Source organism: Oncorhynchus nerka, linkage group LG7, assembly GCF_034236695.1.
Source record: "Oncorhynchus nerka isolate Pitt River linkage group LG7, Oner_Uvic_2.0, whole genome shotgun sequence".
Taxonomy (NCBI): domain Eukaryota; kingdom Metazoa; phylum Chordata; class Actinopteri; order Salmoniformes; family Salmonidae; genus Oncorhynchus; species Oncorhynchus nerka.
Genome location: NC_088402.1, coordinates 35989314 through 36013742, shown reverse-complemented (window position 1 = coordinate 36013742; position 24429 = coordinate 35989314). Strand labels below are relative to the sequence as shown.

Here is a 24429-nt window from a genome sequence, read left to right as displayed (position 1 = left end):
CCCCCAATCCCCGCCACCCATGTGTAATAATTAACCATATGGCACAATACCTGCGGGGCCTCCAATAGCTGGTGTACTGTTCCAGCAGGACGTGCAAATTCATCTCCTCGGCTTTCCAAATCTTCATGAGGTGGAGGACAACAATGTTTGCTACGCAACTGAGTGCCCGCGTTCACGTTTGACAAGACGTGAAATGTCGGATAAAAATAATAAAGATATACATTAAAGAAAAAAAAGTTGTATTAAGATCATTTGATATGATACACCTTTTATCAAAGGTATAATATATTTGTGCCTTCTCATCCACCTTTCGAACAGGCCCCCATTCACATCGACGCGGCTGTAGTGGAGCGGGTCGAGAGTTTCAAGTTCCTTGGTGTCCACATCACCAACAAACTATCATGGTCCAAACACACCAAGACAGGTCGTGAAGAGGGCACGACAACACCTTTTCCTCCCCAGGACACTGAAAAGATTTGGCATGGATCCCCAGATCCTCAAAACGTTCTAAGGTGGCACCGTAGAGAACATCCTAACCGAGCAGTATGGCAACTGCATCCGACCATAAGGCGCTACAGAGGGTAGTGCAAACAGCCCAGTGCATCACTGAGGCCAAGCTTCCTGCCATCCAGGACTTATATACTGTCTGTGTCAGAGGAAGGCCCAATTGTCAGACTCCAGTCACCCAAGTCATAGACTGTTCTCTCTGCTATCGCATGGCAAGCTGTACCGGAGCACCAAGTCTAGGACCAAAAGGCTCCTTAAAAGCTTCTAACCCCAAGTGATAAGACTGCTGAACAATTAATTAAATGGCCCCCGGACATTGACCCCCCCTTTGATTTTACACTGCTGCTACTTGCTGTTTATTATCTATGCATAGTCATTTTACAAATTACCTTGACTAACCTGTACCCCCTGTGCATTGACTTGGTATCGTTACCCCCTGTATATAGCCTTGGTATTGTTATTTTATTGTGTTACTTTTTATAAAAAATTTACTCTAGTTTATGGAGTCAATATTTTCTTAACTCTATTTCTTGAACTGCATTGTGGGTTAAGGGTTTGTAAGTAAGCATTTCACGGTAAGGTCTACACCTGTTGTATTCGGCGCAATTCACACACACACACACACACACACACACACACACACACACACACACACAATGTAATGTCCACCCTTATGCAAAGCGTGGCCTACTTCGTCGTAGGTCTTTGTTTAAACCCTAAGGTTGTGCAGCACAATTTCCCTGTCATCTGCGAGTACATTAACTCGCTGGCCACAGCCAAATTATGCTAATGGCCTGCTAAAATGGGTCATATACTGTAGACCGTGCATTTTACATTAGCTTCAAACAATAGGGTAAGGGGAGGGGAGGTGACAGGACTATTGGGTTGTGGAGGGGGGAGTTCTATCATCTCTGACCACTGTGACATCCCCATCCAGAAGAGGGAGATAAGTCCGACATGAAGACATTACTAACGGTTTACTCACTGCATGTTTTCCACCACTCATTCTTAGTCATGGGAAAAGTTACCAACTGTGACCAGCCGTTTCCTAATTTATTATTATTTATTCTAATAAATAACACATTTTAGGGGGTAGATCAGCTTTAATATTGTAGCTTCTAACAATGCAATTGTCTACATCACTACAATCCAATCACCCAAAATATATATGCACATACATACAGTACCAGTCAAAAGTTTGGACACATCTACACATTCAAGGGTTCATCTTTATTTGTACTATTTTCTACATTGTAGAATAATAGTGAAGTCATAAAAACTATGAAATAACACATGGAATAATGTAGTAACCAAAACAGTGTTAAACAAATCACTCTGCGGTCCAACTCATACCAAACCACTTCAATTGGGTTGAGGTCAGGTGATTGAGGAGGCCAGGTCATTTGATGCAGCATCACTCTCCTTCTTGATTGATCAAATAGCCTTTATAGGAGGTGTGTTTTGGGTCATTGTCCTGTTGAAAAACTAATAATAGTCCCACTAAGCACAAACCAGATGGGATGGCGTATCGATGCAGAATGCTGTGGTAGCCATGCTGGTTAAGTGTGACTTGAATTTTAAATAAATCACCGACAGTGTCACTAGCAAAGCACCCCCACAACATCACACCTCCTCCATGCATCACTGTGGGAACCACACATGCAGAGACCATCCGTTCACCTACTCTGCGTCTCACAAAGACATGCCGGTTGGAACCAAAAATCTCACATTTGGACTCATCAGACCAAAGGACAGATTTCCACCAGTCTAATGTCCATTAAACGTGGTCTTTTACCAAATAGGGCTATCTTCTATATACCACCCATATATTGTCACAACACAACTGATTGGCTCAAACCCATTAAGAAGGAAAGAAATTCCCCAAATTCACTTTTCACAAGGAAATTGTTAATTGATATGCATTCCAGGTGACTACTTCATGAAGCTGGTTGAGAGAATGCCAAGAGTGTGGAAAGCTGTCATCAAGGCAAAGGGTGGCTACTTTAGTAGCGCACCTTTAAACTATTACGAACAAGCAGCATGAAACCTTAAAGTTAACTGATTCAGCAACAAACAAAAAAAACTAACAAAAATGTCACCAAAAAACTTCTGGTAATCACTCATTTTAATCCCCTGCTCTTCGCTCCTGCATTGCAGTACACGTCTCTCTCCTTCCCTGTTCTCATTTTCTCCTTTCTCCCCTCCTCTGTTTGTCCATGTTCTCTGGGAGCCATCTTTGAGCAGCCATAGCGACGGGTGCAGTCTATAAATCACCTTTTCCCTCCACTGTCAACTCCAGGCTGCTCAGAGATGAGACAATGGCCATTATATCATAAGCACTGCAGAGCCAATCCCCATCTAGCTGGCTGCTGTTAAAACCTATGCAACTACAAAGTCCCAACGTTGCGCTAATGTTAGCGGAATGTTACTGAACATAATGGACTAGTATAGCCTCTGCCCCCAATATCACTTGCTTCTCTGAAATAATCCAACCAAAGAGGTCCTAATGTTTTGCTAATGTTAGTTGAGCGTTAGTGTAGCCTATGACTCCCACCCGGTAAAGGTTTGGGAGGAACTGACAGCAAGGTTTAGCTATTGTAGTTAGTGAAGCCTCTGCGTTGTCTAGTAATTTCTGAAGAGCTACATTTAAAAACTATGGATTTGGAAAGGTTAACAAAGTCAATATCGGACTGCTTCTAGAGCCACTAGAAGCGCTCAGGTTTCGCTAAGGGTAGGACTCCGCCAAACATGTTCTAGCATAAGCATTTCCTAAGAGCACCTGCAGTGACATCCTTCCCAATTATCTGTGGCATTGGTAGGGCCAAATTGAATCATGTGGGGACATTATTTGTATCACTGTCTACCTATTCATTCCACAGGTATTCTTTGACTTCAAGGAATTCCAGGGAGCTTGACGAAATCCAGTCCTTAGTGTTTCTATGCATGAACTAAACCTAAAAACACATTAAGACAAACTGAAATCCACATGTACAAGAGTTTTCTCTGGGGAAAAAAAGAAAACAAAAATAGGGCCTGTCCCTTTAAATCTCCCTCTGAAGTCACCTGTGTACAGCCCCCTGACAGTGGACCTTCCCTGGCCCAAACAACAGCTGCTCCCATCTCCTAGCAACAACCAGTTGATGGATGACCCCAAAGATGGATAATTACCATAAATCACTCTTTCTGCGTAGGAGAGAAAATGGCGAGGGAGAGAAAACAAAAGGCTCTCTCAGATACACCTTTCCATGAACCCTGTTGCATCAGTCACACTTTATTTGGTTGAACATTTCCCACGAGGAAGAGAAGTTAGATGGTTACTATCTCCCTGATTGGATAATCACCGGTCGCTGCCCAATCGGCTTGGCCATAACAAAAATTGCAGCAAATCAAAAAAGGGACATTGAAACTTGTGTTGGACAGATCTTTGCGAGTTTCTCGAAAGTCAGAGGCAGCGTTTTTTAGGGCCACATCCAGTGAATAGAGGCTGTAAAATGAAACCTGATAAGATGAATCGCGTAACGAAAAACTGCACTAGAGGAGGAGAGACAAAAGAAAACAAAGTGGACTGTGAAGGGAGAAAGGCAGCATGGGGGAGTGAATAGTGGTGAGAATGATGAGAGAGGGAGGGGGGGAGAGAGGGGGGGGGGGCAAGGAGAGGCCATGACCTCACCAGTTCTGTCTGGGTCTGGTTGCACAATAACCCATCAATCAACCCTTCCCTGTACCCTCAGCCCTCCCCTATATTCACATGGGCTGTCTGCTTTGTACACCGCTGAGGAACAACATGCACACACACACTCTTCCCTGAAACTGACCCTGTGTCTCTACGGGGAAAAACCCACACAGCCTGTGGATGAGTCAGATCAGAGACAGCAAAGCTGGATGCACAGGCAAACACATGTACACAGGCAAACACAGTGATTGCCAAATCGAAGTCACTGATCACATGAGAACATAGTCTTCGTTCCACAAAACAATGCCAACTCCATTCACATAAATGCAAACAACGTGACAGAAAATGTATCTTGTTACACAGTATTGCACTGATCTGTGTGGTCAAACAGCCTCATTTATACCTTTTAAGTAAAGAGTAACTGGAAAGTTCCTGCAATGAACAAAAAGGGGACAAGAAAGAGTAACAATTCTGTCAGTCCACACTGGAGTGCGTGTGTGTTTTATGTATGTGTGTGTGCGCGCAAAGGAGGTGGGGGGGCGTGAGGCCTTTTCCTGATGGCCATGACAGTGAACTGACAAAAGAGGGAGGCAGAGGGGGAACGAGAGAGGCCCTGAAGGAGGAGAGACACTAAATCACAAACTGGCCTCTCACAGAAGAAACCACGTCACTGGGGATCAATACCCACATCTCTGATTGTGTGTGTGTGTGTGTGTGTGTGTGTGTGTGTGTGTGTGTGTGTGTGTGCGTGCGTGCGCCTGTTCACAGTGGTGTGTGTTGAGATTTCCCAGGGTAGGGACATGACTCTTAGTAAACCATCCATAACAGCTTAGGGGAGAGAGAGAGGGGAGGAGAAAGAGGACAGAGAGACGCAGTAAGTGAAGGAATGTGCATGGTGAGAAATGGACAGTGTGACAGAGTGAAAGAGTGAGAGAGAGAGAGAGCAAAGAGAGAAGCAGTAAGTGAAGGAGTGAGCATGGTGAGAAATGGACAGAGCGAGAAAGAGTGAGAGAGAGCGAGAGCGCACGCGAGAGAGAGACAGGAAACCATCGCTCAACACAACATAATATCGTACTGAGGGCAGACTATGGAGTGCTAGAACATTCTAGAAATGGAGACGAAAGAGAAGCTTACCTCCCTGGCAATTAAACTTTTGCACAGTCTCTGAAAGTGCCCTCTAACCAAGGGAATGGTGACTGTTGGGTTGATCTCAGAACAGTCGTGAAGAGAAATGTGTGTGTGTGAGCGCGCAGGGAGAACAGTAGTGAGTGATCCCTGTCAGCTTGCATGTGGCAGCCAAAATAAATGAGGCTTATGAAGACAAATGAAAAAGGCGAGTGACTTGGTGGGAGAGATGGAGAAGAGGGGGAGAGTAGGAGAAGGGGGAGGATGGGCTGGGTTAGGGATGGGTAAATGTGAGATAGAGAAAAATAGAGAAAGAAGGAGGGATATGTAGAGGACAGAAGGAAAAGACAGACAGCTAGGAGACTCTGCGTGTCCGTATGTATTCCATCTGTGTATCATACAGACTTTACTTTCTGTGCTCTCCATCTTCCTCGGTCTCTCTCTCTCGCTCTCACCCTCTCTCTCACCCTCTCTCTCAGGCAGTGTCATATGCGGTCCAGTCTGTGTAGTTTCCCAAGGCCTGGCCCCTTCATGATAAATGACACGTGTCATTGTGTCAAACCCCTGCCACTGGAGCTGAGAGGCCCCTTAGTGATGTATGACCCGGCCAAGCTGGGCTAAAGGAAATCAGGGCCATTTTGGCAGCGAGTACCAAAAGACCACAGCCCTTTATACAAGACCCTGTGTGTGTTCCTTTATATGAGACCCTGTGTGTGTGTGTTCAAACTTTGCAAATAGATATTTGAGAACACACACTATCTGATACACACACCTTGTAGGAACGTATGCGCGCGCCCGCACACACACAGTCTAGAAAAGTACACCTCTCACATAATGAATAGTTCCACTCGTTCCATGAAACCCTATCCAATCTCCCTCTGTCCACCCCAGAGACACTGACTTCATTTAATATACTGAATACCTCCAAATTGGACTGTTCATTTTATATCTCCTCAAGGGGAGTATAAGTACATGTGGGTGTCTACCTGCATGTGTGTGTGTGTGCGCGCTCTCACTCTCTCTCGAGTGTGTGTGGTGCAATAGAAGCTGTCAGACATACTAGCAGAGGGAGACAAATCATAGTCATGGTCTTTCCAGCTGTTTCCCAAATGTGGTGTGCAGGGGAGAGTGAAAAGCCTTTACTTTGAGTTTTGTTGCTTGATGCTTCCCAGAGCCAGATAGTTGACAAACCAAGCGGAATGGGACACTGTGGCACCACACACACACACACACACACACCTGGTCCGTCAACACCCTGCGCAAGCTGGAATAGGAACCGAGCTGATGCTAGCATCACACCAATGCATAGTGCACACACAGACACATGCACACAGACACACGCACACAGACACACGCACACAGACACACGCACACAGACACACGCACACAGACATTCAACAGAAAACTGAACAGAAGTACAAAAAACTACAACTGGGACATCCGATAGAATATCTTATTGCGCACAATTGTAAACAGTGAAAAAAGTTCCGTATTGCACAATAACATACAATCTGGTGTACCTGACAGATTTAAAAGATATCCAAATGAAGGACCAATGAAAAACAAAATACTTCACTGACAGAAGTCTCATCAACCATCCACACCTGCCATTTTCTCAGATGTCTGAAAAATCTAGTTGCCAGACAAAACACACACAACAATGCACGGGTGTTGTGGGGACTGCGGTGGTAGTGGGGGTCGTGAACTTTGGATGACCCTATTTGATTGGGCGCTGGGCTGGGCTGAGACTCCGGGGGAAAAGGGAGAGAGAGAGAGAGAAAAGAGAGTCATTAAGGAGTGAGTGATGAGTGGCAGGCATGGCTGACCTCCTCCAGGCCTTTTCTCTCTCTCACACCCTCCCTCCCTCCCTCCCATTTGCTCTCTCTCCCTCTCTCTCTTACTGCTTCTCTTTCACTCCTCCTCCTCTCTCACTTGCTCCTCTCTCCCTACCTTTTTTCCATTCTCTCTATCTTGCTCATGCTCTTTCTTGCTCTCTCCTCTATGGCACTCTCCCACCCAACCTCCCCCTCACTGTTTCTCGCCCTCTCCTCTATGGCACTCTCCCACCCAACCTCCCCCTCACTGTTTCTCGCTCTCTCCTCTATGGCACTCTCCCACCCAACCTCCCCTCACTGTTTCTCGCTCTCTCCTCTATGGCACTCTCCCACCCAACCTCCCCCTCACTGTTTCTCGCTCTCTCCTCAATGGCACTCTCCCACCCAACCTCCCCTCACCGTTTCTCGCTCTCTCCTCTATGGCACTCTCCCACCCAACCACCCCCTCACCGTTTCTCGCTCTCTCCTCTATGGCACTCTCCCACCCGACCTCCCCCTCACCATTTCTCGCTCTCTCCTCTATGGCACTCTCCCACCCAACCTCCCCCTCACCGTTTCTCGCTCTCTCCTCTATGGCACTCTCCCACCCAACCTCCCCCTCACAGTTTCTCGCTCTCTCCTCTATGGCACTCTCCCACCCAACCTCCCCTCACCGTTTCTCGCTCTCTCCTCTATGGCACTCTCCCACCGAACCTCCCCCCTCACTGTTTCTCGCCCTCTCCTCTATGGCACTCTCCCACCCAACCTCCCCCTCACTGTTTCTCGCTCTCTCCTCTATGGCACTCTCCCACCCAACCTCCCCTCACTGTTTCTCGCTCTCTCCTCTATGGCACTCTCCCACCCAACCTCCCCCTCACCGTTTCTCGCTCTCTCCACTATGGCACTCTCCCACCCAACCTCCCCCTCACTGTTTCTCGCTCTCTCCTCTATGGCACTCTCCCACCCAACCTCCCCTCACTGTTTCTCGCTCTCTCCTCTATGGCACTCTCCCACCCAACCTCCCCCTCACTGTTTCTCACTCCTCCTCTCTTTACAGTCACTCTGCTCAGCCCCTTTCTTCCTCTTCACCACTCCCCCTCTCACATCACGCCGTCTCCCTCTTTACCTCGTCTATTTGTCCCCTCACTGTCCTCCCCAAGACGTAGACACTCTGTCCCTCTATGCTGTAACGCACGCTCGCACTCACGCAGGGCTAATAGCCCTTCCATTATTGGCAACAAACAGACAGTGGATATTTCGAATTCTCTATCACCGGATTATCACTGCAATGACCAAGTGCGATTAAACATGATCTGCAGAGCAGTGAAACGTCACACTTGAGTGGTGTGTTTGAGCTCTACTACATTTTAGTTGGGAGTGCGCAGAGTCAACACCTTGCGTCACATTGTCTGATCAAACGGATCCCGTCAAACTCGCACTGATAATTGGGTAAATTATAATTAGTTTCAATCCAACCAAAAGCATCTATAGTCAATTAACCTTTTAACGTCTGATCCAGGGTGTCCTCACAGGCAGACAGATACTGGAGGCGCCAACAACGAACCGGGGCAATGATTGCCGGATGACCAGAGATATTAAAAAACATGGATGTTTGAGTCAGCCACAATAGTTAGCCAATGTTCAACTTAGCTAAATCACTGCCTGACTCTAGCTGTCTCGCTCTCTCAGTGTCAGACAGACAGAATTCAAATCATTGCAGATGGCTTGATTCCTTTTTCGCCGCTGTGGGAGAGATGAACAGACCGCAGGAGTAGAAGACAGAGGGACGTACAGACAGACCACTTGAAAGACAGACAGACAAACGCACACACAAGTCTTCCGACAGGCTGTATGAGCGATTGAGTGACAAGACAGACATGGGAAAGAGAGACAGACACATAAGAGATCCACTGAAAGGGCATACAGACTATTTGAAAGACCGAGTCCGAACAACGCACAGTAAAGCCCTACGAACAGACAGAGACAAGCCTTAAGACAAACTGTATGACAAACTACGTGACAGGGCAGACATGACACAGACAGAGAGACAGACCGAGACGGGGTCTGGAGGGTCTGGGGACACCCGCTGTTCCCTAAGACAGAAGACTTAGAGTCGAGCTTAGAGCACACACCACCCCCCCCCCTCCCCCCCAGTGACTGACACTGTCTGAGTCTGCATTGGATCAAAGAAAGCTTTCGGACCATTTTGTGGCCACATCGAAGAAACCAGACAAAAAGCAGTAAATTGCTCTCCTCCTTGTCCCTCTCCAAAACCTATTGAGATTGTACAATGAGGACGTATGGCGCTTCATGACCATCGACAGTGCTAGACCGGGAAAGGCACATATAAAAAAACAGGTTTGCCAGAGTGCTGCAAAGGACACAAGCTCACTGAGCCGAAGAGAGAAGTGCATTACACTCTCTCCTTTTGTCTTCTAGTTCATATTCTTACAACAGGCTCGCTGGCTCTGCGCGGTTACACCTGAGGGAGAGAGAGAAGGGGATGAATAAAGAGAGAAAGAATAAGTGAGAGAGTAGATTAAGCCAGAGAGGTAGACAAAATGAGAGAGAATGTGAGAGAGGGGACAGAGGTAGAAACGAGAGAGACAGAGAGAGAGAGAGAGAGAGAGAGAGAGAGCAATAAAGATGAGACCGAGACTGTGACAGAGAGATTGAGGAAGGAGAGAGAAATGGAAAAAGAGAGAGGGAGGTGAGGCTTCAGCAGAAAGCCGTGCAACCTGCCCCGGCGTCTGGTCCAGTCTCAAGGACAAACTGTCATCTGTGGGCAGTATCCATTCCCAGATATCTTATCTACAGGGCCCAGTAAACTGTTGTCCGGGAAAAAATTATATTCATTGCTTTTCTAAGACCCTTATCGGTTAAATAAACACTCCGCGGGGATCGAAATCCCCCCCCCCCCCATCGCAATGTGCTGAGACCAGCTTTTATCCATCAGCTCGCAGCAAAAACAGCACCAATTTTTTATTTGTCTTAAGTCGTGATGTACTGCGAACGCAGATATAGAGCCGTGGATTTATATCGAAATGCCCCAAATCACGAACAAAGGGAGAGAAAGATGAGTAGCGTCGCAATGTAAACATCTCAACCCCAACAAGTAAGGTAGGGGAAACAAAAACGCAAGGGGTTCACACATTTCAAGTGAAACTTTTACGAGACGAACGATACAACAACGCCTTGTAAAGCGGTACGTTTGACTTTTCTGTCGGGATGTTTCTCCAAGTATGGCAGCCTTGTCACACATGCTTATGGCTTGTTGATACCCCTGGTGTGTCTGGAAAGCCTTATAGATGTAAGTCTTTGTTACAAGTCACTGATTAGGGGTTCAACATACTATTTTTCACGGGTCCTGGCAACTGAAATGCACTTAGACAACGTATTTTGGGACTAATCTTCTGGACTAAAGGCAATTTTAATGGAGATTCTCAATTGAGCATTATTTTTATTTGAGGAATAGGCTTAAATCTGGGTTTGGGGGGGTCTTTGGTGACACAGCAATGTGTTCTGAGTGATAGGAAGAGAATCTGATATTTGATCAATGCTGAAGCCAAATGAATCCAAGGAATGTTCTGCCACAATTTATTTGGAGCACTAAAAGGTCAACACCCGTCAATCCTTAGTCTTTGCGCTATCTAAGCATGAGGAAACTGCTGCTGATGTCATGAAACTTCTCAAGTGTCAATTGGCTGTTCATTACACTAGCTAACATGGAACAATGTTGCCACCTTCAAGTAGTCGTGAATACATGCTACCCTATCAAAAGCATCCACCCAGAGCACACACACACACAGAAATGACTACCTGAAATGGGCCTGTATTTCATTCTCCCCCTCCCTCTCCTACCCTCAGCTTGCCCAAGGGTGTTAGGGCTCCTCAGCGTAAAATGGAAGGCCTGTGATAAGAGAGAGAGTGTGTGAGAGAAAGAGAGAGATTGTTCTAGACCCCACTGCCTCTAAGGAATCATATATCCACCTAGCAACAGCTGTAGGACAGTGTGTGTGTATCCATGCGTGTGTGTTGATGTCCAACACATATCCACCTGGCAACAGAGGCAGGACAGAGTGTGCAGGAGTGTGTGTGTGTGTGTGTACGTGTGTAGCGCAGACACATCTAGTCAAGGGCTAATAACAGCGCGGCGGGAGTCGCTGGCCCTCGTAAATCAATGGGGAGAATAATTGCTAATACACTGGTTATCGATTAGCGAGGCTACCCCGCCGCCCGACGGCTCAATTTCAATGGGGGTCTGTGGCTACGTGCTAACACAGTGACAAGGGTAAAGTGTTATTTCTCTTGCACGCAACACAGCTGGGCTGGGTGTTTTGTGGTGGGGGGGGTACTAGAAATGACTGGGGGCCTCGCCAGTAATTCTTAATTGACACCTGTCAGGGTAATGGCGGCAGTCACAGCTGCCGCGGGAGAATTTCTCCCCACTCCTGTTCATCTGTCACTTTTAATACCTTTTCCTCACAGTCCCCAGCCCCACGCTCTTTCACTACTTTTTTCCACTCTCTTCCCTCCACTCACCCTTTAATTCACTCTACTGCATTAGTGTCCAAAGCTTCTGCTAAGGTAATAAAGGGGATTTTTATTTGTGTGATTTTGTTTTCGTTTTGTACAGATAGGAGGTGGGAAACAGGCAGTTGATAAGTTAGGGGAGGAGCTACACAAAGTTCCCGGATGTTGACTTCTTCTGAAAGGCAGTTGGATATCAGACAGCTGCTTTTTGTTTCTTGCTAACTGGTCATTCAGATTAAATATAATACATGCTAAATATGGTCCATAAAAACCCATTGGCTAAAACGCACTGTCCAATATATAAAATAAAACATTGCCCTTGTGCCAAATGCACTAAACGAGCTCTTCACAGCTTTATCAATCTTTTACTCATAAAATTGCAATGGTTTGTAAAAACAAAAGAAAAATGAATCAAACTCTGTCACGTACTGGCCGTGTCAGAATACCCAAACTAGCGAACTACATACTAAAAAGGCATAGTATGTACTCATCGTCGCATACTATTTACGTTTTGTAAAAGGTATGCAGTATGCCACGGCTTCACATATACAAAACTGGCTACTGCTTCACATATATAAAACTGGCTACTGCTTCACATATATAAAACTGGCTACTGCTTCACATATATAAAACCGGCTACGGCTTCACATATATAAAAGTGGCTACTGCTTCACATATATAAAACTGGCTACTGCTTCACATATATAAAACTGGCTACGGCTTCACATATATAAAACTGGCTACTGCTTCACATATATAAAACTGGCTACGGCTTCACATATATGAAACTGGTTACGGCTTCACATATATAAAACTGGCTACGGCTTCACATATATAAAACTGGCTACTGCTTCACATATATAAAACTGGCTACGGCTTCACATATATAAAACTGGCTACGGCTTCACATATATAAAACTGGCTACGGCTTCACATATATAAAACTGGCTACTGCTTCACATATATAAAACTGGCTACGGCTTCACATATATAAAACTGGCTACTGCTTCACATATATAAAACTGGCTACGGCTTCACATATATAAAACTGGCTACTGCTTCACATATATAAAACTGGCTTCGGCTTCACATATATAAAACTGGCTACGGCTTCACATATATAAAACTGGCTACGGCTTCACATATATAAAACTGGCTACGGCTTCACATATATAAAACTGGCTACGGCTTCACATATATAAAACTGGCTACTGCTTCACATATATAAAACTGGCTACTGCTTCACATATATAAAACTGGCTACGGCTTCACATATATAAAACTGGCTACGGCTTCACATATATAAAACTGGCTACGGCTTCACATATATAAAACTGGTTACTGCTTCACATATATAAAACTGGCTACGGCTTCACATATATAAAAGTGGCTACTGCTTCACATATATAAAACTGGCTACGGCTTCACATATATAAAACTGGCTACGGCTTCACATATATAAAACTGGCTACGGCTTCACATATATAAAACTGGTTACTGCTTCACATATATAAAACTGGCTACGGCTTCACATATATAAAACCGGCTACGGCTTCACATATATAAAACCGGCTACGGCTTCACATATATAAAACCGGCTACGGCTTCACATATATAAAACCGGCTACGGCTTCACATATATAAAACTGGCTACGGCTTCACATATATAAAACTGGCTACGGCTTCACATATATAAAACTGGCTACGGCTTCACATATATAAAACTGGCTACTGCTTCACGTATATAAAACTGGCTACGGCTTCACATATATAAAACTGGCTACGGCTTCACATATATAAAACTGGCTAGCTAGTTTCAACATGAAGTTGTCTATCAACAACAGCAAGCTTATTAGGTATAGAGCGAACTTCAACTCCTACTAAATCACGCAGCTAACATTAGCTACAGTATTTAGGCACAGTAAAGACACGTCAGGCTACTTTTAGAAAACTATTTTTATTTTACCTTTATTTTACTAGGCAAGTCAGTTAAGAACAAATTCTTATTTTCAATGACGGCCTAGGAACAGTGGGTTAACTGCCTGTTCAAGGGCAGAACGACAGATTTTGTACCTTGTCAGCTCGGGGATTTGAACTTGCAACCTTTCGGTTACTAGTCCAATGCTCTAACCACTAGGCTACCCTGCCGCCCCACTATAGAATCTCTAAGCCCTCCTTTTATCCGGGTTGAATTCATTGTGGGTGTGAATTTCACAAAAAAGTTGACAATTCATTCACACTACACGAGAAGCCGAAATGAGTATGACATCCAGACATTTAAAGCATTTTCGAAAAATCACATACTATTTTTCCCCATTCTCAAACGGCCTACTATTTAGGAGGCTAGTATTTGGACACGGCCACTGTAATTCAGTACACAGAGAAATTCTCAGAGTCCGTTTGCTTTAGCTAATCGACACAAACAGAGGACTGCCTAACATCATACACCATTTACAAAAACACCATGTGGACTGGCACTTATCAGTTAACACCCAGATGACTCCGACACAGGTGCGCACGCACTCTCCCTCAAGCAACGCACACAAACCTTGATGTAAGCTCAGAGAAGACAAGAGTGAGAGCCTATAAACTACCCTTATCCTCTCGAAGGAAACATAGGAAAGGAGGAAAAACAATAACACACACAAACAGGTCGTTCAGACAGGGACTCTCCAGAGTACAAATTGACCTCAGAGTGTACTCCGGACTTCCACTCTCCCTCCTCTCCAGGTCATGACTCTTCCTTTCTTCCATTTCATTTTATAGTCTGTCTCACTCTCCGTCTCTGTCTCATGCTGTTAGTAATGAGTGGACAGATGTATATCACACAGTACCAGTCAAAAGTTGACAAACCTACTCATTCCATTTTTTTTACTATTTTCTACATTTTAGAGTAATAGTGAAGACATCACAATTATTAAATAAGACATGTGGAATAATGTAGTAAGCAAAAAAATATGTAAACAAATTAAATATATTTAATATAATATATCTAGTTTAGATTCTTCAAAGTAGCCACTCATTGCCTTGATGACAGCTTTGCACACTCTTGGCACTCTCAAACAGCTTCACCTAGAATGCTTTTCCAACAGTCTTGAAGGAGTTCCCACATATGCTGAGCACTTGTTGGCTGCTTTTTCTTCACTCTGCAATCCAACTCAACCCAAACCATATCAATTGGCTTGAGGTTTGGTGATTGTGGAGGCCAGGTCATCTGATGCCGCACTCCATCACTCTCCTTCTTCAAATAGCCCTTACACAGCCTGGTGGTGCATTGGGTCATTGTCCTGTTGAAAAACAAATGATAGTCCCACTAAGCACAAACCAGATGGGATGGCGTATCGCTGCAGAATGCTGTGGTAGCCATGCTGGTTAAGTGCGCCTTGAATTCTACATAAATCACTGACAGTGTCACCAGCAAAGCATCCCCACACCATCACACCTCCTCCATGCTTCACGGTGGGAACTACACATGGAGAGATTATCCATTCACCTACTCTGCGTCTCACAAAGACACAGCGGTTGGAACCAAAAACATCAATTTCGGACTCATCCGACCAAAGGACAGATTATCCATTGCTCGTGTTTCTAAGCCCACGCAAGTCTCTTTTTCTTATATGTGTCATTTAGTAGTGTTGCTCTGCAGAAATTCGAACATGAAGGCCTGATTCAAGCAGTCTCCTTTGAACAGATGATGTTGAGATGTGTCTGTTACATGAACTCTGTCAAGCATTTATTTGGGCTGCAATTTCTGAGGCTGGTAAGTCTAATGAACTTATCCTCTGCTGCAGAGGTATCTCTTGGTCTTCCTTTCCTGTGGCGGTCCTCATGAGAGCCAGTTTCTTCATAGCGCTTGATGGTTTTTGTGACTGCACTTGAAGAAAGTTCTTAATTTTCCGGATTGGCTGACCTTCATGCCTTAAAGTAATGATGGACTGTAATTTCTCTTTACTTATTTGAGCTGTTCTTTCCATAATATGGACTTGGTCTTTTACCAAATAGGACTTCTCTATGCCACCCCTACCTTGTCACAACAACTGATTGGCTCAAACGTATTAAGAAAGAAAGAAATTCCACAAATTAACAAGGCGCACCTGTTAATTGAAATGCATTCCAGGTGACTACCTCATGAATAGTTTTTATTTATTTAACTAGGCAGGTCAGTTAAGAACAAATTCTTATTTACAATGACAGCCTAGGAGCAGTGGGTTAAGTGCTAGGGAAACAGATTTGTACCTTGTCAGCTCGGGGATTCGATCTAGCAATCTTTCAGTTACCGGCCCAACGCTCTAACCACTAGGCTACCTGCCACCCCATGAAGCTGGTTGAGAGAATACAAAGAGTGTGCAAAGCTGTGATCGAGGCAAAGGGTGGCTACATTGAAGAATCTCAAATAAAAAAATATATTTGTTTAACACTTTTTTGGTTACTACATGATTCCATTAGTGCTATTTCATAGTTGACGTCTTCACTATTATTTTCCAATGTAGAAAATAGTCAAAACAAAGAAAAACCCTGGAATGAGTAGGTGTGCCCAAACATTTTGACTGGTACTGTATATGCGAGAAAGACAGAATAAAACTCCCTCAGAGTGTGTGGAAACTCAGCTCTCCCCGGTTGCGTAAATGCTTGTTAAACCTAGGGATAGTTTTACCTCGACGGCGCTTCTGAGGCAGAAGACGCCTTCACATCGTCACTCTCTTGGCACTCTTTTAATCCAGGAATATTTTTTCCCCACTCTTTCTTTTCCATAAGAGCAGTCATCGATCTTCATTTGTCACTTAACCTCCATGTAGATGAGGAAGGGGAGAATGTGTATTGTGTGTGTGTGTGTGTGTGTGTGCACAACTCTTTGATTTCCTATAGGCCCCCTGGCTGCAACCCCAGATGCAAATTGAAACTATTTGCGTTGAGGAATAAGGGGGCAAACATGACTATCGACTACAAGAGTCAATATCAACTGTTAATGAAACTTTGCATATCCTACACTATAGCTTGGGTAATGAGACAGTGGCAGCTACACACAGACTCACACACATACTACAGCTTAGGTTAATAGATGCAAACACACACACAGCTTATCATAAAGAGAAGCCACGTCTGATAACCTGCAATGTCTGACAACCTGCAGGGCTGCCAAATGTTTAGTCTGAAAACACAGGAAGAGAAACACCAAAAAGTAAGCAACACATAGCTTACATCCGTTCGTAATGGAACCCCCACTATATAAACAAACTGGACAGGCGGAAGACAGGTATCAAGGTGATACAATACCTATAAAATGCACTGACGCCTAAACCATCCCTGTTATAGGACACTACTACAAGACTCATGGAAACTCAGCTTAGGTCTGAGGCTCACCGCAGCCATTATCTAGCAGTGTTATTTTGCCTCGGCAACTTCGAATTGATTAGCCAGGTAGTCCATTTGTCTGCTGCCCCCCCCCCACACCCCTTCTAAATAATTGAGTTAATACTGCGACTGGAGGTGTGTGTGTGCGCGACCGAATGTGTCTGTGTGTGGGGACCCGGGCTAATATCAACTTGATTACATCAAGGCAGCTGCGGAACTTGACACTTGCTGAATTTGTCAGCATTAATCGGCGGGGCCCTGTCACTAGATCCGTCAGCATCCCAGATAATTATGGAGTCGGGCTAATGATGCCGCTAGCTGGCTTGACGTCGAGCGAAGGGAGGAAGCTTAACTTTTTCCCCCCACGCTCCCTCTCTCGTTCGGTTGATAATTAAGAGACTCATCTCCTTTTGACTGGGGAGATCATCACTGGAAAAGGTGTGATTTTATGGAAAAGGTGTGATTTTATGGAAAGGTGTGATTTTATGGAAAAGGTGTGTTTGTATTGGTCACAGTTTCTTGTTTGTCGTTGAGGTGATGAATAAGTATCTGAATATTATGGAGTTTATCCTGGGTAGGTCGTACAATAAAATGTTTGCGTGTAGAGGTATAGAAGATAATTGTATTGCAAATCAACACTTATCAACACGTACTGTATTGCAAGTGGCAAATGGTACTATTACAACAAGACAAGGCCTCAATATCTTACCACCCTTGGAGAGAATCTCGGCATTGGTGATGACGTGAAATGTGACATTCTGCACTCTTGTAGTACAGGTTGCATCAAAGTACAAATATCAATATTTTGTTTACATATTTAAGTAGCATTTGCAGACAGTGGCAAACGGTCAGTTTGTGTCACCCATAAGCTCTAGTGTGACAATCCACTATATATACACACAAAAGCATGTGGACACCCCTTCAAATGAGTGAATTTGGCTATTTCAGCCACACCCGTTACTGACAGGTATATAAAATCAGGCACACAGCCATGCAATCTCCATAACCAAACATTGACAGTAGAACGGGCTTCCTGAAGAGCTCCGTGACATTCAACATGGCAACTTCATAGCATGCCACCTTTCCAACAAGTTAGTTCGTCAATATTCTGCCTTGCTAGAGCTGCCCCGGTCAACTGTAAGTGCTGTTATTGTGAAGTGGAAACATCTAGGAGCAACAACGGTTCAGCCACAAAGTGGTAGGCCACACAAGCTCACATACCGCAGAGCGTTGAAGCACGTCTCATGTAAAAATAGTTTGTCCTCGGTTGCAACACTCACTACCGAGTTCCAAACTGCCTTTGGAAACAACGTCAGCACAATAACTGTTCGTCCAGGAACTTCATGAAATGGGTTTCCATGGCCGAGCAGCCGCACACACACAAGCCTAAGGTGGAGGAGGAATAATGGTATGGGGCCGTTTTTCATGGTTCGGGCTAGGCCCACCTCCTTAGTTCCAGTAAAGGGAAATCTTAACGCTACAGCATACAATGACATTCTAGACGATTCTGTGCTTCCAACTTTGTGGCAACACTTTGGAGAAGGCACTTTCCTGTTTCAGCATGACAATGCCCACATGCACAAAGCCACACACGCTTGACACCATCTGAACCAAATACATTTATTTTGGTCTCATCAGACCACAGGACATGGTTCCAGTAAACCATGCCCTTAGTCTGCTTGTCTTCAGCAAACTGTTTGCGGGCTTTCTTGTGCATCATCTTTAGAAGAGGCTTCCTTCTGGGACGACAGCCATGCAGGCCAATTTGATGCAGTGTACGGCGTATGGTCTGAGCACTAACAGGCTGACCCCCCACCCCTTCAACCTCTGCAGCAATGCTGGCAGCACGCATACGTCTATTTCCCAAAGACAACCTCTGGATATGACGCTGAGCACGTGCACTCAACTTCTTTGGCCGACCATGGTGAGGCCTGTTCTGAGTGGAACCTGTCCAGTTAAACCGCTGTATGGTCTTGGCCACCGTGCTGCAGCTCAGTTTCAGGGTCTTGGCAATCTTCTTATAGCCCAGGCCATCTTTATGTAGAACAACAATGATTTTTTTTATCAGATCCTCAGAGAGTTCTTTGCCATGAGGTGCCATGTTGAACTTCCAGGGACCAGTCAGTATGAGGGAGTGTGAGAGCGATGACCCCAAATTTAACACACCTGCTCCCCATTCACACCTGAGACCTTGTAACACTAACGAGTCACATGACACCGGGGAGGGGAAATGGCTAATTGGGCCCAATTTGGACATTTTCACTTCGGGGTGTGCTCACTTTTGTTGCCAGCGGTTTAGACATTAATGGCTGTGTGTTGAGTTATTTTGAGGGGACAGCAAATTTACACTGTTATACAAGCTGTACACTCACTACTTTACATTGTAGCAAAGTGTCATTTCTTCAGGGTTGTCACATGAAAAGATATACTCAAATATTTACAAAAATGTGAGGGGTGTACTCACTTTTGTGATATACTGTACTTTTGGTCATGTAGTGTAACAAAGCTTCTCTGGACACATTTGTAAAGAAAAGTAGTACTCTCTTATATAAAACGGCACTTGCGTTACATAGGCTACCGATTGTTTATCTCTGGCTTGAAAATGGATGAGGTACAGAAAGCCTACCCTGGACTTGAAAGTCACTCCAAATTAGAGCGTCTTACAAAATAAAAACACACCCAAAATGAGAATGAAGCACCCTCCCGGAGATCAAATGACTGCAGCAAAAATGGCTGCTGCTCGAATTGCACCGCATCGAACGGAACTGCCAAAACTAACAGATGCAGCTATGTTGTTCCAAATGGAGGAGAGCTTGATGTATAGTAACTGGCCATTATAGCAACAAGGTACAGCGCCCTCCGAGGGGCTAGAAATCACCACTAAAGCAGAGACCTCCATTTTAAAACAGTGATGTTCAATCGCCTTTCAGTAAAATTAGGCTAGTTGTTTTCACATTCGTCTTTCCCTGACTGCATTGGGTGTTTGTGTCAAGATTTTAATTTCACTTAAAATATGTGTTTTGAGTTGTGTGTGTGTGTGAGTGTAAGAGTGTGTGCGTGGGGGTGCATTTTTCAGTAAGGAAGGAGTCTCTGTCACACAAACTAGTCCTTGTCACAGTGTATTGATGGAGACCACCATATGTCACGCACGGGAAATAATGGAAAGACGACGCCTGCCAACTTTTGATTGAGCATTACTGCCAGTGATGCATGTGCCTTTCACTAAACAGACAATTAAATCAATATTCAAAAGCTGGATGGGAGTCGAGCAGGGAGACGATGGTCGGTTAAGTGCACAAGCTGCTGGGTCAGATAATTCAGCAGCCTTTTGTACATTTCAGTGCATGGTAAAACTAGGCTAAAGCATGCAATATATTCCCCTCCTGTTACGTGTACACATTGGATACGTGCATACTATAATGAAGTGCATTGCAGATTACCAGTCCCAAATAATGTTTTTGCTCTGGGTAGTTGCATGGGACAATTTAGTACATCGATTCACGAGTCTCAAGCCATTGTATATATTAGGAGTTGACTTTAGCTGACATGCGTAGTGACAAAAACCCTTGTGTGATGCCCTTTTCATAGGTTACCATTTTTTTGACTAGTTTATCCATTTTTATCAGAATATCATCACATTTATATCTCTGCAGTCAAGATGAAATCACAACCCCACAGAGTTCAAAGTCTCTCCTTCCCAACCTGCTTAACTTCACATTTCCAAATACTGTTTAATATTCTAGAACTGTTTTGTTCAGCAGCAGTCGGTAATGCCTGAACTTCAAAGGCAGTTTTCTCATTAGGTGACTGGTGGAAATCCCTGTCAATCATTCACTGTTCTAAGAAAAAAAAACACCTCAAAATGACAAGCTCAACTCTGGTCTTCTTTCATGATACTTCATAAAAATACCTAAGTGTCAAAGAAATCATTGTGCATCTCACCAAAAATATACACTATATAAACAAAAGTATGTGGACAGCACTTCAAATTAGTTGATTTGGCTATTTCAGCCACACCCGTTGCTGACAGGTGTATAAAATCGAGCACACAGCCATACATTCTCTATACACAAACATTGGCAGTAGAATGGCCTTACTGAACAGCTCAGTTCAACGTGGCACCGTCATAGGATGCCATCTTTCCAACAAGTCAGTTAGTCAAATATCTAGCCTGCTAGAGCTTCCCTGGTCAACTGTAAGTGCTGTTATTGTGAAGTGGAAACGTCTAAGAGCAACAACGGCTCAGCTGTGAAGTGGTAGGCCACACAAGCTCACAGAACGGGACCGCCGAGTGCTGAAGCGCGTAAAAATCATCTGTACTCGGTTGCAACACTCACAACCGAGTTCCAAACTGCCGCTGGACACAACATCAGCACAAGTACGGTTCTTTGGGAGCTTCATGAAGTGGGTTTCCATGGCCGAGCAGCCGCGCACAAGCCTAAGATCACCATGCGCAATGCCAAGCATCGGCTGGAGTGACGTAAAGCTCGCCACCATTGGACTCTGGAGCAGTGGAAACACATTCTCTGCAGTGAAGAATCACACTTCACCATCTGGCAGTCCGGCGGACGAATCAGGATTTGGAGGATGCCAGGAGAACGCTACCTGCCCCAATGCATAGTGCCAACTGTAAAGTCTGGTGGAGCAGGAATAATGGTCTAGGTCTGTTTTTCATGGTTCGAGCTAGCCCCCCCCCCTTCCCTCTCGTTAGTTCCAGTAAAGTCGCTCTGGATAAGAGCGTCTGCTAAATGACTTAAATGTAAATGTAAAGGGAAATCTTAACACTACAGCATACAATTACATTCTAGACAATTCTCTGCTCCCAACTTTGTGTCAACAGTTTAATTAAGGGAAGGCCCTTTCCTGATTCAGCATGACAATGTCCCCGAGCACAAAGAGAGGCCATACAGAAATGGTTTGTCAAGATCGGGGTGGAAGAACTTGACTGGCCTGCCCAGACCTCAACCACATTGAACACCTTTGGAATTAATTGGAACGCCGACTGCAAGCCAGGCCTAATCACCCAACATCAATGCTTGACATCACTAATGCTCTTGTGGCTGAATGGAAGCAAGTCCCAGTAATGTTCCAACATCTAGTGGAAAGCCTTCCCAGAAGAGAGGATGCTGTTACAGCAGCAAAGGGGGGGACCAACTCCATATTAATGCCCATGATTTTGGAATGAGATGTTCAACACACTATCAAAGCTGAAAACAAAAAGTGTGCACTCTGCATTGGCTACTATAACCTCAAATATAATCTAGGTGAGTAAAATTTTTAGAGTAGCCTAGTGAATCGGGACAGAGTAGCCTAGAGAGTGTGGAGTAGCCTAGTGAATCGGGACAGAGCAGCCTAGAGAGTGTGGAGTAGCCTAGAGAGTCAGGAATATTGTCAACATTAAGAGTATTGGGGTGTTACTTTCTGATCTTGACACGCCCCAGCAGCCTCCCTCCGCCTCCTATCCTTGTCCCTCCCCCTTGGTCATTAATCGCAAAGTATTTACCCCTGCTTGGGAACTTTGCTTTCAATTAGTCTTTTCTCCTGCTTCTCGACAGGGGCCAAAGTTGTCCTTTGAGTGGCTCAAGCTGTCAAGCGCATGCGTGTTTCCATGGTGAATGATTTACTGATTATTATAAGGAATTAATAGATCAAAGGCAGTCGCATGACAGGCGATCAATCAGGCATCAAATCAAGGATGGCAATCCACGAGTGGAATGCAGAGACTCAAACACTAGATAAAATGAGCGAACACACGTCCAATTGCATTAGGTCTATTATCTCTGTGTGTGAATGTTCAATAGGCCGATGGGGTTTGACAACATATATGTGAATATGAACCTGTGACAGAAAACTGGAAAGTATTTCCAAGATCTACAGGCTGGTAAATACTTTTTTTCTGGCCAATTTGAAAAAAGGTGTAACATTTATCTCCTTTTAGTTGTAAGCTAAATATGTATAACACAGAAGGTCCGTTATGAAAATGTGTATATTTAGGGTTATTTTAAATAAGGATGGGAAACGGCGAATTTGAGAGGATTTTACGGGGAACTTGAGGAAACAAGACTTCAGGGTTGTGCTTACCTACGGACCGCCTTGGCGCTTGCTGCTTTCTCCTCGGCATGCTGCTGGTAGACTTTCCGCTTGACTTTTCATGCAGAGACCAAAATAAAAGACGACCCAAGAGGAAACCAGTGCAACGAAATCAAAACAAATATCTCGTCGTTTTGTCCTTCTCTTCAATAGAATCGGAATTGAAATGTCGATTCCCGTTCTTTGACTGGCAAAGGAAGTCTGAGCGTCGGTGAAAGTATTATTTTTTATAAAAACCTAATTAATCTTTCCGCAATTGTTTGGCAAATGTCAAGAACCCAATAGCATATCTCTAAACAAAAATAGATGTTTCTCTATGGATGTTTTGAGTAGAAACAGAGTAATAATTCATTGCATGATGATCAAAAATGGCAAGACCTCCGTTTAGGTTTCAGTATAACCGTGGACAGCAGCCAAAGCCTCTTCAATCCCGCCGTGCTTCCATGACAAAAAAAAGGATTCCACCCCTAGGACGACACTTTATAACCGATTTTCGCGTAGAAAGTAACAAAGAAGTCTTTCAATGTATTACAAACTTCCACGGCGATGGATAACGTTCCAAACTGTTTCTGCACAGGTGCTGTTCGGTTGTTCAATCTCTGCAAGTCGACACAAAATGGGAGAGAGAGCTGGGATATGGACATTTGAGGGTTATGTCAATCAGTCCGTGTCAGTCAGTCAGTCATGATAGCCACGGCAGAAAGCTCAAACCGCTATGCCGCCAATAAGCTACTTTCTGTCTCTCTTCAAGCGACCGAAACACCCAGAAGCTCGATTCGGATAGCCTATTCCGACGATACTCACAAAAATGATGTCCTTTCGGCTTTCATGTGGACAGTTGATGTATTACTGCTCCAAAGACTTTTCATAAACAAGCGAAACGCCAACAGCTACTCCACGAAAGGATACGAGTGTGGACCTATTGCTTATGTTTTACTCCAGATGGCGAAGCGGGGGTCTCGTCTCCGCAGTGAGAAATATGTATCGCACATTGGGGGGGATGCGCGACTGATCAGACAGGCTCAACTGATAGACAGACACATCGAGTTGCCTTTCCTGCCTCTCCGTTACTCCACCCCTCTGGAAGCGTCACTCTGACAGTCAGAGCCCACCGTGTCAATCTTTTTAATTGTTCTGTTTTTTTTCTCTCCATTATTTTCTATAACAGGATTATAAAACAGCCCCTGTCCAATGCAATGCTATGCTGAATAAAGTGTCTCCACGTCCATGCATTATGATGGTTGGTTTTCAAATTCGTTTTTAGCACACGAGACAATAAGCCAACAGCGTAGGCCTATGTCTTAGGTTATTACTGCCTTCGTTTTGCATGGACTG

At 44.6% G+C, this 24429-nt stretch overlaps 1 protein-coding gene across 1 annotated transcript in view; it reads right to left on the bottom strand.

Annotated features, from left to right (window-relative positions):
- The window catches only part of LOC115131527 (teashirt homolog 1-like), a 34337-nt gene extending 10178 nt beyond the window's left edge, over positions 1-24159 (bottom strand). Inside the window, exon 1 of the mRNA XM_029663316.2 lies at positions 23086-24159. Coding sequence (XP_029519176.1) covers positions 23086-23125 — 40 coding nt within the window. The 5' untranslated portion in view covers positions 23126-24159. The remainder of the gene's footprint in view (positions 1-23085) is intronic.
- Between the last annotated feature and the right edge of the window lie 270 nt (positions 24160-24429).